Source organism: Capra hircus, chromosome 9 (genome assembly GCF_001704415.2).
Source record: "Capra hircus breed San Clemente chromosome 9, ASM170441v1, whole genome shotgun sequence".
Lineage (NCBI taxonomy): Eukaryota > Metazoa > Chordata > Mammalia > Artiodactyla > Bovidae > Capra > Capra hircus.
Genome location: NC_030816.1, coordinates 87,820,392 through 87,834,343, shown reverse-complemented (window position 1 = coordinate 87,834,343; position 13,952 = coordinate 87,820,392). Strand labels below are relative to the sequence as shown.

Here is a 13,952-nt window from a genome sequence, read left to right as displayed (position 1 = left end):
AGTGTTCAGTAAGCGAAGGTGATACGCAGATGACTAGAGTAGGCAGTGAAATAGTGAAAGTCGCTCAGTCTTGTCCTACTCTTTGCGACCCCATGGACTATACAGTCCATGGGATTCTCCAGGCCAGAATACTGGAGTGGGTAGCCATTCCCTTTTCCAGGGGATCTTCCCAACCCAGGGATTGAACCCAGGTCTCCTGCACTGCAGGCAGATTCTTTACCAGCTGAGTCAGAAGGGAAGCCCAAGAATACTGGAGTGGGTGGCCTGTCCCTTCTCCAGGGGATCTTCCTGACCCAGGAATCGAACCGGGGTCTCCTGCATTGCAGGCGGATTCTTTACCAACTGAGCCATCAGGGCAGCCCGAGAGTAGGCAGACGCTTGTAGAAATACCTGGAGGAATTTTTCTTGTTCCCTATGCCTCCCTCCAGCTGACAGTCATGGGACTCAGGGGCTGTGGCCCAGTGGAGAAGCAGACAGGAAGCGTGTCCTCTAAAACCTCCCTAAACGCCAGGCCTCCCTGTCCGTCACCAACACCAGGAGCCCACCCAAACCCATGTCCATTGTGTTGGTGATGCCATCCAGCCAGCTCGTCCTCTGTCGTGCCCTTCTCCCCCTGCCCTCTCCCTGGCAGTTCCTGTAATCAGGCTTTGGCTAAGAGGGCCTTTGGACACCTGGATATGGCACTTGCAAACGAGGACCGGGAGGGCAGGCAGGTCACCGCCCCGTTGATTCTCAGCTTAACTGTAGGACTGAGAAGCCAGAGGAACGGCAGAGATATAACGTTCCAGCCAGGCAAAGTGAAACTGTGGCCTTTTGAATTTGAAATAGCAAACAGCCTAACAAGGATTTAGCCCTGAGGCTGGGAAAGATTGAGGGCAGGGGGAGAAGGGGACGACAGAGGACGAGATGGTTGGATGGTATCACCAACTCAATGGACATGGGTTTGGGTGGACTCCTGGAGTTGGTGACGGACAGGGAGGCCTGGCGTGCTGCAGTCCATGGGGTTGCAAAGAGCTGGACATGACTGAGCGACTGAACTGAACTGAACAAGGATTTCTCACCCTGATGGAAGAATCACCCGCTTTCCCGAGAAATACTGGCTGGAAGCCTGCCAGCAGAGGCTGTGTTTTCCATATGACACAAGGCAAAATAGCTTCAGGCACTCCAACGTGAGTTTTGTGAAACTCAAAGCAAAATTTCTTACAAAGCACGGTATGGTTCGTTTCAGCTAAATTTTGTTTCGCAGCTTTGGCGGCTAGTTACTAACTATAGCCACAGAAACCTCGGAAGCCTGTGTGGAGGATCAGTTCTCAGCACCCTGGCTTCCGCAGAGAGTGAGCGGCGGATCGTCTCCCTGAGTAGCTGAGCGCGTCAGTCTGCTGTGAGAACATGTTGCATGCTATTGACATACCGGAAAACAGTAGCTAAAGACAGCGGTTTGGCTTGGCTCATGCTAAGGATGAAACCTGTAATCTTAACGACAGACACGTAGACCATCTGTCTGTTATAGTTTGTTCCTGATCAGTGATAATAAAACGATATCCATGATATATAGAAGAACACAGATCCTATTAATCACGGTGATAGTGATTAAACTCACTATCAAGCCATTATGATATTTTTTAAACGGGAACCGAACGCATTCTTCTTTCACAAGATTCTAAATTGGTACCTGTTTTTTAAGAGCATTCTTGGCAACCGCAACTCTGTTTTAGAGAGTGTAGATGCTGGGAAATATTAACAGCGGAGAAACATATGAAGCTGTTGATCTTAGTATAGTATGTTCTTGGCAACAGAAGGGAAGGAAGAGGAGTGCTAAGTCGCTCAGTCGTGTCCGACTCTCTGCAACCTCATGGACTGGAGCCCACCAGGCGCCTCTGTCCACGGGATTCTCCAGGCACGAGTACTGGAGTGGGTGCCATTGCCTTCTCCAGGAGGGGGTCTTCCCGACCCAGGGACTGAATCTGCATCTCCTTAGACTCCTGCACTGGCAGCCAGATTCTTCACCACAGCTGACGCCTGGGAAGCCCGGTCACAGACTCAGAGGCTAGTTAAAGTCCATTGTTTGGGGCACATTTCTTTGTTGTAAGAAGCAAGAACATAGTAATGATCTAGTCAAAGAACAGTTGTGCATAAAATCCAGTTTCTCCTGGATCGTAGTTTATTACGTTAAAGATGGCAACAGAATCATAGTATGTTTCATTTGGGCTTCCCAGGTAGGGCTTCCCTGGTGGCTCAGATGGTAAAGACTCTGCCTGCAATGTAGGAGACTTGTGTTCCATCTCTGGGTTGGAAAGATCCCCTGGAGAAGGGTGTGGCAATCTGCTCTAGTACTCTTGACTGGAGAATTCCGTGGACACAGGAGCCTGGCAGGGCTGTAGTCCATGGGGTCACACAGAGTTTTACATGACAGAGCATACATTTTTGCCGTAGACATTATCACTGTTTTCTTGTATATTGCTTTCTTCCCACTGGGATTTCAATTCCATGAGTGATAGAGCCTTGTCGGATACTTATACAGTAGTAGTGCTTGACACATTGCTGAGGAAATATTTGTTTAAAAAGACTTATTTACATATTGACATTCACAAATACATCTACGGGGTAAAGCACTTAGATACATCTTTTGTTTCTTTAACCTTCTCTTTATTCATCTGCTCTTGATTGCTTAATTTTTTTCTGTTAACAGTCTTAGACATATCAGAAATGTTTACTACATGAGTGATTTGAAGACGTCTTATCTCATGGACTCATTTTCCTAAATTAATTTATCATCATGAAAAGCCCTTTCATCTCTTAGACTTTTTTGCCCTAAATTACATTAGTTAAAGTAGTCCTTTGAAAACTTAAGTATTCTTTAGGAAAGTTAGTTTTTAAAAGATCCCTCTAGTCAAGGCTGTGACTTTTCTAGTAGTCATGCATGGATGTGAGAGTTGGACTATAAAGAAAGCTGAGTGCTGAAGAATTGATGCTTTTGAAGTGTGGTGTTGGAGAAGACTCTTGAGAGTCCCTTGGGCTGCAAGGAGATCCAACCAGTCCATCCCAAAGGAAATCAGTCCTGAATATTCCATGGAAGGACTGATGTTGAAGCTGAAACTCCAATACTTTGGCCACCTGATGGCAAGAGCTGACTTATTTGAAAAGACCCTGATACTGGGAAAGATTGAAGGCAGGGAGGGGACGACAGAGGATGAGATGGTTGGATGGTATCACCGACTCGATGGACATGAGTTTGAGTGAACTCCAGGAGTTGGTGATGGACGGGGAGGCCTGGCGCGCTGAAGTCCATGGGGTCACAGAGTCAGACATGACTGAGTGACTTAACTGAACTGAACTGAATTGTCCTTATGTTCAGCTGGCGATATGTTTTCAAAAGAATGCCTTCCTCATTTGTAGCATGCTTGCTTTCACCACTTTTAACATGGACTTCCTGCCTTGCCTGGGTGTAACCTGCGGTCATTCTGTCCTCTTGTCCTGGTTGTTGCTCTTCGGCCTTCATCCAGGTTTCTCCATCCTTTGTAGCTTTTTGTAGGATGCTTCCTCTGAACTCCTGAAGTCTGCTGTGGAGGACTCTGAACCAGCTTCACGTGCCGCCTGCCCTGTGCACTCAGTTAAGTGCAGGACAAGCTAGGCAGCTTCCCCTTGGTGTCAGGATGAGTGTCTACTAATCCCTCGCTTTCTGTTAAGGATTTTTAAACTTTACAATGGCATTTGCAAAGAGTCAGTGGCATCTTCTTTCCCAGCTCTTTTTCTCCTGCAGTGCCTCTGAGGCCCACAGGTTTCCTTAACTCTTCATTGTGATTGCCCATGCTTAGAATTCTCCTGCCTGTGGTGTTTGTATGAAATAAGTGACCTTTATTTATAATTTATTTTCCTCTAAAATACTCAAATCATTTTGATAACTTTATTCTTAATATGTAACATTGAAAAAGGTTTGCCACTTGCTTGTAAAGTTAAACATACATGTACTTTTCCACCCAGGAATAACCCTCTTAAGTATTTGCCTCGTATAATTTTGTTTCTATATTTTTTTGAGAATTATGCTTCAATTTTTAAAAATCTTATTTTTTATTGAAGTATGGTTGCTACACAATATAAGTTTCAGGTATACAATTTAGTGATTAACATTTTTTAAAGTGGGAGAAGGCAATGGCACTCCACTCCAGTACTCTTGCCTGGAGAATCCCATGGACAGAGGAGCCTGGTGGGCTGCAGTCGATGGGGTTGCAAAGAGTCGGACTCGGCTGAGTGATTTCGCTTTCACTTTTCACTTTGATGCATTGGAGAAGGAAATGGCAACCCACTCCAGTGTTCTTGCCTGGAGAATCCCAGGGACGGGGGAGCCTGGTGGGCTGCCATCCGTGGGGTCACACAGAGTTGGACACGACTTGAAGCGACTTAGCAGCAGCAGCAGCATCAGCAGCAGCAGCAGTTTTTAAAGATGATACTTCATGTAGAGTTATTATAAAATGTTGGCTCTATTCTCCATGCTGAACAACGTATTCTTGTAGCTTACTTTATATGCGATAGTCTGTACCTCTTAACCCTCTTCCCCAGTGTTGCCCTTTCTTGTTCCCCTCTCCCGACTGGTGACTGCTAGTCTTGTCACTATTCTGTGAGCCTGCTTCTTTTTTGCTTTATTCACCAGTGTGTTGTAGTTTTTTGATTCCACATATAAGTGACATCATGCAGGATTTGTCTCTCTGACTTATCTCACTTAGCATAATGTCCTCCCAGTCCATCCTCGTTGCCGCAGCTGGCAGTGTTTCCTCTTTTAGGGCTGAGTCGTATCCCATTACATCTTACATCTTTCTCCATTCATCTGTTGAAGGGCACTTAGGTTGCTTCCATATCTTGGCAATTGTAAATAAAGCTGCTGTGAACTTTGGGGTACGTATGTCTGTTTTAATTTCTGTTTTGGAGTTTTTGGATATATACTCAGGAATGGAATTGCTGGGTCATAACATAGTTCTATTTTTAGGTTGATTTTTTGTTTTTGAGAAACCCCTTATTTTCTACAGTGGCTGTACCAATTTACATTCCCACCAACAGTGCACAAGAGTTCCGTTTTCACCAACATTTATTATTTGTGTTCTTTCTGATGGTAGCCATTCTGACAAGTATGAGGTGATATCTCATCGTGGTTTTGATTTGCATTTCCCTAATGATTACTGATGTTGAATATTGTTGGACAAATGTCTACTTCATTCTTCTGCTCATTTTTAAATCAGTTTCTTTGTTGTTTTTGATATTGAATTGGTGAGCTGTTTATATACGTTGGATGTTAACTCCTTGTCAATCATTATTTGCAACTATCTTTTCCCACGTAGTAGGTTGTCTTTTCATTTTGTTAATGATTTCCTTTCCTGTGCAAAAGCTTTTAAATTTAATTAGATCCTTTTTAAAAAACATTTTTTGCTCTTATTTTCTTTACTCTAGGAGACAGATCTAAAAAACATGGCTGCAATTTGTGTAAGAGTGTTCTCCTGACGTCTTCCTCTAGGAGTTTTCTGGTATCTGGTCTTACACTTAGGTCTGTCATCCATTTATTTTTGCATGTGGTGCTGGAGAGTGTTCTGGTTTCACCCTTTTACCTGTAGCTGTCCAGTGTCCACAGCACCACTTATTGGAAAGACTGTCTTTTCTCTATTGGATATTCTTGCCTCCTTTGTCATAGACTAATTGCCCATGTAAGTATAATATAATACATATATTTACATGAGGTTCTCTCATATATATATATTATATTTGTCTTGATGAGAAGCTTAGAATCAATGACAGTAGTGGGCACATATAGCTCCAGCTCTTGGATTTTAAATATCATTTGCCACTAAAAGAAACTAGGTCTTCTTTGAGAAGCAGAAATAGCTGGATCAAGGGCTAGCAAAATGTTTGATAAGAAAGTATTGAAAGAATCAAGAAGATTTGTGAAAAGAGCATGGGAGCTATCCTGAAGGGGTTTCCATTGGTCAAGTTTGGGACAATTTGAGCATTAAAATGCATGTATAACAATATAAATTAATATTAATTAGTTAATGCATTGAATAAAATCAGCATCTGTGAGCCCATACTCATGTAAATGAATGAATGAGGGGAAACAGCAAGCTCTTCTCCCCAGCAGAATGCCGAAGAGCAAATCCAGGAGAGACGATGGTGTTCTACCTCCATCACCTCACTGCACTCTTGCCCAAAATACAAAACCTCTAAATCTGATCTTGAGAAAATATCAGGCAAGTCAGAATTGACTCATATTCCTCAGAAACATTGAGTTCAAGAATGCAAAGAAAGGCTGTGGAATTGTTCCACATCAAGTATACGAAAGAGACATGGCAACTAACTGGCATATATGATTTGGAATTTGAACCTCGCCCAGTGAGGAAGGGATAATTATAAAGACAGTATTGGGACAAGGTATGAAATTTGAATATGAATTTATCTATTTTTCTGATTATGATAACTATATTGACCTATGACTCTCACACTCTGTACAAATTCAGTGTTTACTCTCTTATTGTTCTTTTTCTTAGGAAATATATCCTGAAGGTTGCGGTTAAAGGAACATAACAACTTCTTCTCAAATACTCATAAAAATATGTATTTCTAGTTTATGTGTATATATGTGTGTACAGATGGATAGACAGATAAGACACACATGGGGAGAGATGGAAAGAGAGAGAGAGGGAAGTGGGGAAGGAAGGGAAAGAATTTACCACGAGGATAAGGCAAATGTGATGGTGGTGTAGTCGCTACGTAATGTCTGACTCTTGCAACCCCATGGACTGAAGCCTGCCGGGCTTCTCTGACCATGGGATTCCCCAGGCAAGAATCCTGGAGTGGGTTGCCATTTCCTTCTCCGGGGGATCCTCCTGACCCAGCGATCTAACCCAGGTCTCCTGCATTGCAGGCAGAAACTTTACTGACTAAGCCAAGGCAAATGTGATCAAATGTAAATAATTGATGGTATACAAGACTTTCTTGTACTATATTAAAATTATGCCAGCAAATATGGAAAACTCAGCAGTGGCCACAGGACTGGAAAAGGTCAGTTTTCATTCCAATCCCAAAGAAAGGCAATGTCAGACAATGCTCAAACTACCGCACTATTGTACTCTCTCACACACGAGTAAAGTAATGCTCAAAATTCTCCAAGCCAGGCTTCAGCAACACATGAACCGTGAACTTCCTGATGTTCAAGGTGGTTTTAGCAAAGGCAGAGGAACCAGAGATCAAATTTCAACATCTGCTGGATCATGGAAAAAGCAAGAGAGTTCCAGAAAAACATCTATTTCTGCTTTATTGACTATGCTAAAGCCTTTGACGGTATGGATCACAATAAACTGTGGAAAATTCTGAAAGAGATGGGAATATCAGACCACCTGACCTGCCTCTTGAGAAACCTATATGCAGGTCAGGAAGCAACAGTTAGAACTGGACATGGAGCAACAGTCTGGTTCCAAATAGGAAAAGAAGTACATCAAGGCTGTATATTGTCACCCTGCTTATTTAACTTATATGCAGAGTCCATCATGAGAAACGCTGGGCTGGAAGAAGCACAAGCTGGAATCAAGATTGCTGGCAGAAATATCAATAACCTCAGATATGCAGATGACACCACTCTTATGGCAGAAAGTGAAGAAGAACTAAAGAGCCTCTTGATAAAAGTGAAAGAGGAGAGTGAAAAAGTTGTCTTAAAGCTCAACATTCAGAAAACTAAGATCATGGCATCTGGTCCATCACCTCATGGGAAATAGATGGGGAAACAGTGGAAACAGTGACAGACTTTATCTTTTTGGGCTCCAAAATCACTGCAGATGGTGATTGCAGCCATGAAATTAAAAGATGCTTACTCCTTGGAAGGAAAGTTATGACCAACCTGGACAGCATATTAAAAAGCAGAGACATTATTTTACCAACAAAGGTCCGTCTAGTCAAGGCTATGGTTTTTCCTGAGGTCATGTATGGATGTGAGAGTTGGACTATAAAGAAAGTTGAGCACCGAAGAATTGATGCTTTTGAAGTGTGGTGTTGGAGAAGACTCCTGAGAGTCCCTTGGACTGCAAGGAGATCCAACCAGTCCATCCTAAAGGAGATCAGTTCTGGATGTTCATTGGAAGGACTGATACTGAAGCTGAAACTCCAGTAGTTTGGCCACCTGATGTAAAGAACTGACTCATTGGAAAAGACCCTGATGCTGGGAAAGATTGAGGGCAGGAGGAGAAGGGGATGACAGAGGATGAGATGGTTGGATGGCATCATCGACTCAATGGACATGGATTTGGGTGGACTCCGGGAGTTGGTGATGGACAGGGAGGCCTGGTGTGCTGCCGTTCATGGGGTTGCAAAGAGTCGGACATGACTAAGCGACTGAACTGAACTGATGTCAAAACAAAAAGTGACAAAAAGGTAAATTTAAAAAGAAACAAGAAATCTAAAGAATGATGAATAGAAGATATTATTCAAATATTGAGCTTTATACTGAAAACTGAGCTGTTTTTGCATGTATGTCTGTGTTTATCCAACATAACTCCACTGTTTGAGAATTTCATCCAAGCTCTCCTGGTGAAATGAACTTCTGGTTATTGTTTAAACACCTAGTTCACTTTAGCAAGTCTGAGAATACTTGTTCTTCTGATAAGAGCAGCTCTCAGCTTTCTTTCTGAATTGGAATTAATACTTCTCCATTTAGTGGTGCTGGAGAAGACTCCTGAGAGTCCCCTGGACTGCAAGGAGATCCAACCAATCCATCCTTAAGTCCTGGGTGTTCATTGGTGGGACTGATGCTGAAGCTGAAACTCCAATAGTTTGGCCACCTGATGCGAAGAGCTGACTCATTGGAAAAGACCCTGATCCTGGGAAAGATTGAGGGCAGGAGGAGAAGAGGATGACAGAGGATGAGATGGTTGGATGCCATCATCGACTCGATGGACATTGGTTTGGGTGGACTCCGGAGTCGGTGATGGAGAGAGAGGGCTGGTATGCTGCGGTTCATGGGGTTGCAAAGAGTCGGACATGACTCAGCAACTGAACTGAACTGAACTGAACTGATTCAGTCAGTACTAATACTGTTGCTCAGTCATGTTCGACTTTTTGCGACCCCATGGGCTGCAGCACGCCAGGCTTCCCTGTCCATCACCAACTCCTGGAGCTTGCTCAAACTCATGTCCATCGAGTCGGTGATGCCATCCAACTATCTCATCCTCTGTTGCCCCTTTCTCTTCCTGCCCTCAATCTTTCCCAGAATCAGGGTCTTTTCCAATGACTTGGCTCTTCGCATCAGGTGGCTAATGTGTTGTAGCTTCAGCTTTAGCATCGGTCCTTCAGTGAATGTTCAGGGTTGATTTCCTTTAGGATTGATGGGTCTGATCTCATTGCAGTCCAGGGCACTCTCAAGAATCTTCTCCAGAATCATTGTGTCATGTAAAATTTTATTTCTCTCTGGGTGACAGAGTGGCTATTCCCTGGTCCCCAAGTTGTGTTCCAGATGCCCTCAGGCACCACAGCAAACTCACAGGGACGATTTAGGACATGGTGCAGTTTCATGGGAAGCAGCACCATCTGTCAGAGCTTGATAGAGTTCACAATTTCAGTGCCTGGCTGACATAGTTCCCAGTTTTAATGTTAGATCACCACAGTCCTATCAATGGAGTCATATCTCTGCAAATCCTTTGTGTGTGTGTGTGTGTGTGTGTGTGTGTGTGTGTGTGTGCGTGCGTGTGGTTTCCTTAATGAAAAGCAACTACTGCTTGAAAACCAACGTGGAACAGAAAATGAGGGTGACTGTGTCCAGTTTGGTTCTAAGGTTTCCACTGTCCAATTCATTGAAACTTTGAGTTCTGACTCCTCTTGATTGAGAAATGTCTGTGATACTCGGTGCACACTTTATATGGGTTCTGTTAATAAAGGCAGTGTTGAAAGGACTTTGCGAAGTTGAAATGCTGTGCAAATACAAGTTCTTCACAACTTCACTAATACACGGTTGTAATTTCCTATTAGTCAGGACATAGAGCTGAAAGTTTATTCCACTGAATTGAATTCATCTCTGGGTAAACTTTCTTCATCATGTTTCCAGAAGAGAAGTGCCTTAGCTGACTTTCATCCCCACTGCTTTTCTTCTCATAATAGTACTCATGAACAGCAAAATGGCCATAAGACTGAGGCCAAATAATTGTAATTATTATTAACATTTTTAGTGTATTGTGATTTGAATGATCCACTAACTGTGAAAGTGTCTGTATTAGTCGTTCAGTCGTGTCCAACTCTTTGTGACCCCGTGGGCTGTAGCCCACCAGGCTCCTCTAGCCATGGGATTCTCCAGGCAAGAGTACTGGAGTGGATTGCCATTCCCTTCTCCAAGGGGTCTTCCCAAACCAGGGATTGAACCCAGGTCTCCTGCATTGCAGGCAGATTCTTTACCATCTGAACCTTTGATATTTGAGAGGTAATATTATGTTGGCATAAATTAGTAATCATAGCTAAATATTTTGATTTTATGGTATTTATGCAATTATTGCTAATCAAAGGAAACAGGGTCTACTGAAAGTAACCCATGTATAATTTTCAAGATTAGAATTTGAAGCTTAATATAAACAGCAACAAAATTTGAGGTCATAGATTGCCACGGAAGGTTCCTGTTGAAAGATATCTTAAATACAGTCTATTTCAACTTTCTTATTACGCAAATGATAAAAATGAAAGCTCGGAGACTTGAAAGGAAATCTCATGATAAAGTGTCCATAACCCCAAGTGTCTCCTTGCTCTGGCTTGTGTGTGACGACCCATTTCCTGTCCCACAGAGATGGAAAGCAGCTGGTCACTGATCTCAGCACTGCATTCTGGTCACATTGAAGGAAGGGCCTGGTCTCAGAATTACATCGTCAGGGAAAAGTCAGTCTGTTATCTTTTTTACAGAGGCTCCTCTACTGAGTAACTAAAAACCCACCTTGAGGCAGGAGGTCGTCCTGTCTATTTCAGCTGCAGGGACCCTGCGGTCAGGTGCTTGATGCAGGTTGAAGACCTCCGCCGGCCAGGTCATTCTGATCGCAGCTTCCGTTCTGTCCACTATGCTAACAGCACCCGCCTTGTCTCTGGTTAGTGTGCGTGGCCTCCTGTCCCCTGTGAGGCCAGGATCCCACATGCTCAGTGAATCAGGAAAACCCTTTGAACCGTAGTGGTTCCCAGAGTCACTCATGGCCCACACCCCCGAGCTCTGCACACAGGCCGGCATGGCCTGGGGAATGTACTTGTCATGGCCTTGAGGAAGGGAGTGTCCATCGGATATAGCCAAGGGGCGGGTCACTGGATCTGGCAGGAAGAATCCACGCTAGCCTTCCAGTCTTGCCAAGATTAGAGTATATACTGCGGAAGTTCCGATTTTCAGCTGCATTAAATATCAGCTGTTGGGGAGGGGGGCGATGCAGATTTCAGCTTCCCGACTGCAAGCCCACTGAACCCGGTACTTCTGTTTACTGCACCCCTCCTCCATCTGCCTGATCTGATGTTATCTTTATTCTGCCCAACCCCAGCCCCCGTGAGGTTCATCCTCATTCGTTTCCCAGGTTTCCATGTGTGAGTGAAGTCGTTCAGTTGTGTCCGATGCTTTGCGACCCCATGGGCTATAGCCTACCAGGCTCCTCTGTCCATGGGATTCCCCAGGCAAGAATACTGGAGTGGGTTGCCTTTTCCTTCTCCAGGGGGCTCTTCCCGACCCAGGGATCGAACCCGGGTCTCCTGCATTGCAGGCAGACGCTTTACCCTCTGAGCCACCGAGGAAGCCCAGGTTTGTATAGGTTAGCTGAATCTCATCCGTCTCATCTCTTGACAGTTTATCCTTGATACTTCGTTTTCTGGGGTCTGCCTGGACTTAAGTCTGTTAATAGGTCAGTATTAGAGAGAGGTGGTGGACGACCAGCATCCTTCTACAAGGCAGCCGGGGGCACTAGGCAGACCCGCCCTTCACGGTTCTAGGCTTCACCGGAGCCTGTCCATGTCTCTCGTGTCCCTGGATCCTTCCGTCCCTGAGCATCCCGTTTAAAAAGCTGTCCTTTCCTCCAAAGCCAAGTACCGTCAGCCTTCCCGGGTCTCCTGTCTGCGCCGTGCCCGTCACCTTCCATCGCACTGCGTAGCTTGCTTACTCTCTTCCAGCTGGAGTGTAAGTTCCTTGAGGACTGGAGTTTTACCTTGTCCAGGCTCTAGCATTTCTCGTGTTGGTAGTGGATCGTCAGCTCTGGCAGCGCGAGTTTGTGGAGCGACTGACTGATGGCCTCATCCGTTCTGTTGTGTATCCATCCCGCAGAGGGATGAGTGCAGGGCTCAACAGTAACAACGAACGGTAGGGCTTTCGGAGAGAAAGATGGCTGAGTGGTCTAGTGAGTGCGTGAAAGAGAGAGACAGCCTGAGATGGTTTCTGCAGCAGACAATCACCACGTTTTGCAGAGTTCAGAGACCATCCTGGGAGAAGCCTTTAGGCTAAGTTCCCTGGGGAGCCCCAGGAGCCTGTCGAGCCTCAGAGTGAGAGAATTTTATTTAAAAGTTCACTATGTCCGTGGTTTGGAGAGGAGGCTTGGGAAGGCATGCTTGGTGGCATAGAGGCTCACCAGAGGATGGGTTTTCCGTCCTTTGAAGAAGACACAGCATTGGGCGTAGCCTCCACCGTCTTCCCAGACCTTTGTCCACCAGCTCGTGCCCTGGCGGCCCGGTGCGGCGAGCACCAGGGACTTGCTGGGGCTGCTGCTCTCGCAGGGGCGGCTCCCGTGAGAGCCTCCCTTCCTGCTCTAGTGGCAGAGTTGAGATCAGACTCACGTGGGTCCAGGGGTCACTCCATGGACCCCAGTGAGTGGAGAGTAATAAACAAGCATCGTTTCACCCAGTGCAGGGCATCTTAGGACGTTTCAGTCAGTTAACAAATTTCCGAACTGTTTTTACTGATCCAGCTTGCTTGATTACCTTGTATTTAAAACTTCAGAAACAAACTTGTAACACTCTATATTTTAATATAAATATTCATTCATGGAGTCTGTAAGTATCCTAAGTTGTAGCAGTTTTAACTTTCAATCTCTTTTTATGGTCCATCATAATAATTAAATCGTGCTCTATAAAAATATCATGAACAGCTAACATATAATATAAAGTCATGTATATTAATTGCATATGTGACAAACTAAGGAATTTTTATTTTTTCATATTTAATTATGCCTCTTTTTTTTAATTCAAAGTATCAAGATACAAATATGCAAGGAGTTGTGTATGAACTGAACAGCTATATAGAACAGCGGTTGGATACAGGAGGAGACAACCAGCTACTCCTCTATGAATTGAGCAGCATCATCAAAATCGGTAAGGAACGTTTAATGTTCCTCCTAGTAGAAAGCTTATACCAAAGTAAATTAAATTATGTTCTCTTCACTGATGACATGTAGGCATATACATCATTCTTTGGTTGATGCTTATATTGGCTATTCAGTATTATAAATGTCGTTTGTCTATTTTTTAAATGCTTTCAAATTAAATATGTTTCAAATTTTAAAAATATTTTCTAATAATTCTAATATTTAAACTTTGACCAGTATATTATTACATAGTACATTGCTGTGTGCCTTTGAGAATGTCACATCTTAAAAACAGAAATAGCTAATGAAAAGAAATGAAAATATTCTAAGTATGTAATTCAGTAAAGCCATAAATTATTTAGTTCAGTTTACTGTATGAAAATTAATTATGCTAACAAATCCATTCGAAAGACTCCTATTTGAAGTCTCACCTTAGAGAATTCATGCGTGTTCTATTCTCCCATTGAGATTAGTCTCTTCCTTTCTTATTGCTTTGGCAGCCACAAAAGCTGATGGATTTGCACTGTATTTCCTTGGAGAGTGCAATAACGTAAGTATCTAAATTTAGATTTAGGTATGCTAGATAAGAGAATGTTATAAGCTGTAAAATTATGTTACAAACAGCAA

At 43.8% G+C, this 13,952-nt stretch overlaps 1 protein-coding gene across 3 annotated transcripts in view; it reads left to right on the top strand.

The window, feature by feature from the left end:
- Nucleotides 1-13,952, top strand: part of PDE10A (phosphodiesterase 10A) — a 777,492-nt gene that overhangs the window by 676,496 nt on the left and 87,044 nt on the right. For all 3 annotated transcript variants that reach the window (XM_013966645.2, XM_018053454.1, XM_018053453.1), the window contains 2 exons: nucleotides 13,212-13,332; nucleotides 13,826-13,875. In XM_013966645.2, the coding sequence (XP_013822099.1) occupies nucleotides 13,212-13,332; nucleotides 13,826-13,875 (171 nt within the window). The remainder of the gene's footprint in view (nucleotides 1-13,211; nucleotides 13,333-13,825; nucleotides 13,876-13,952) is intronic.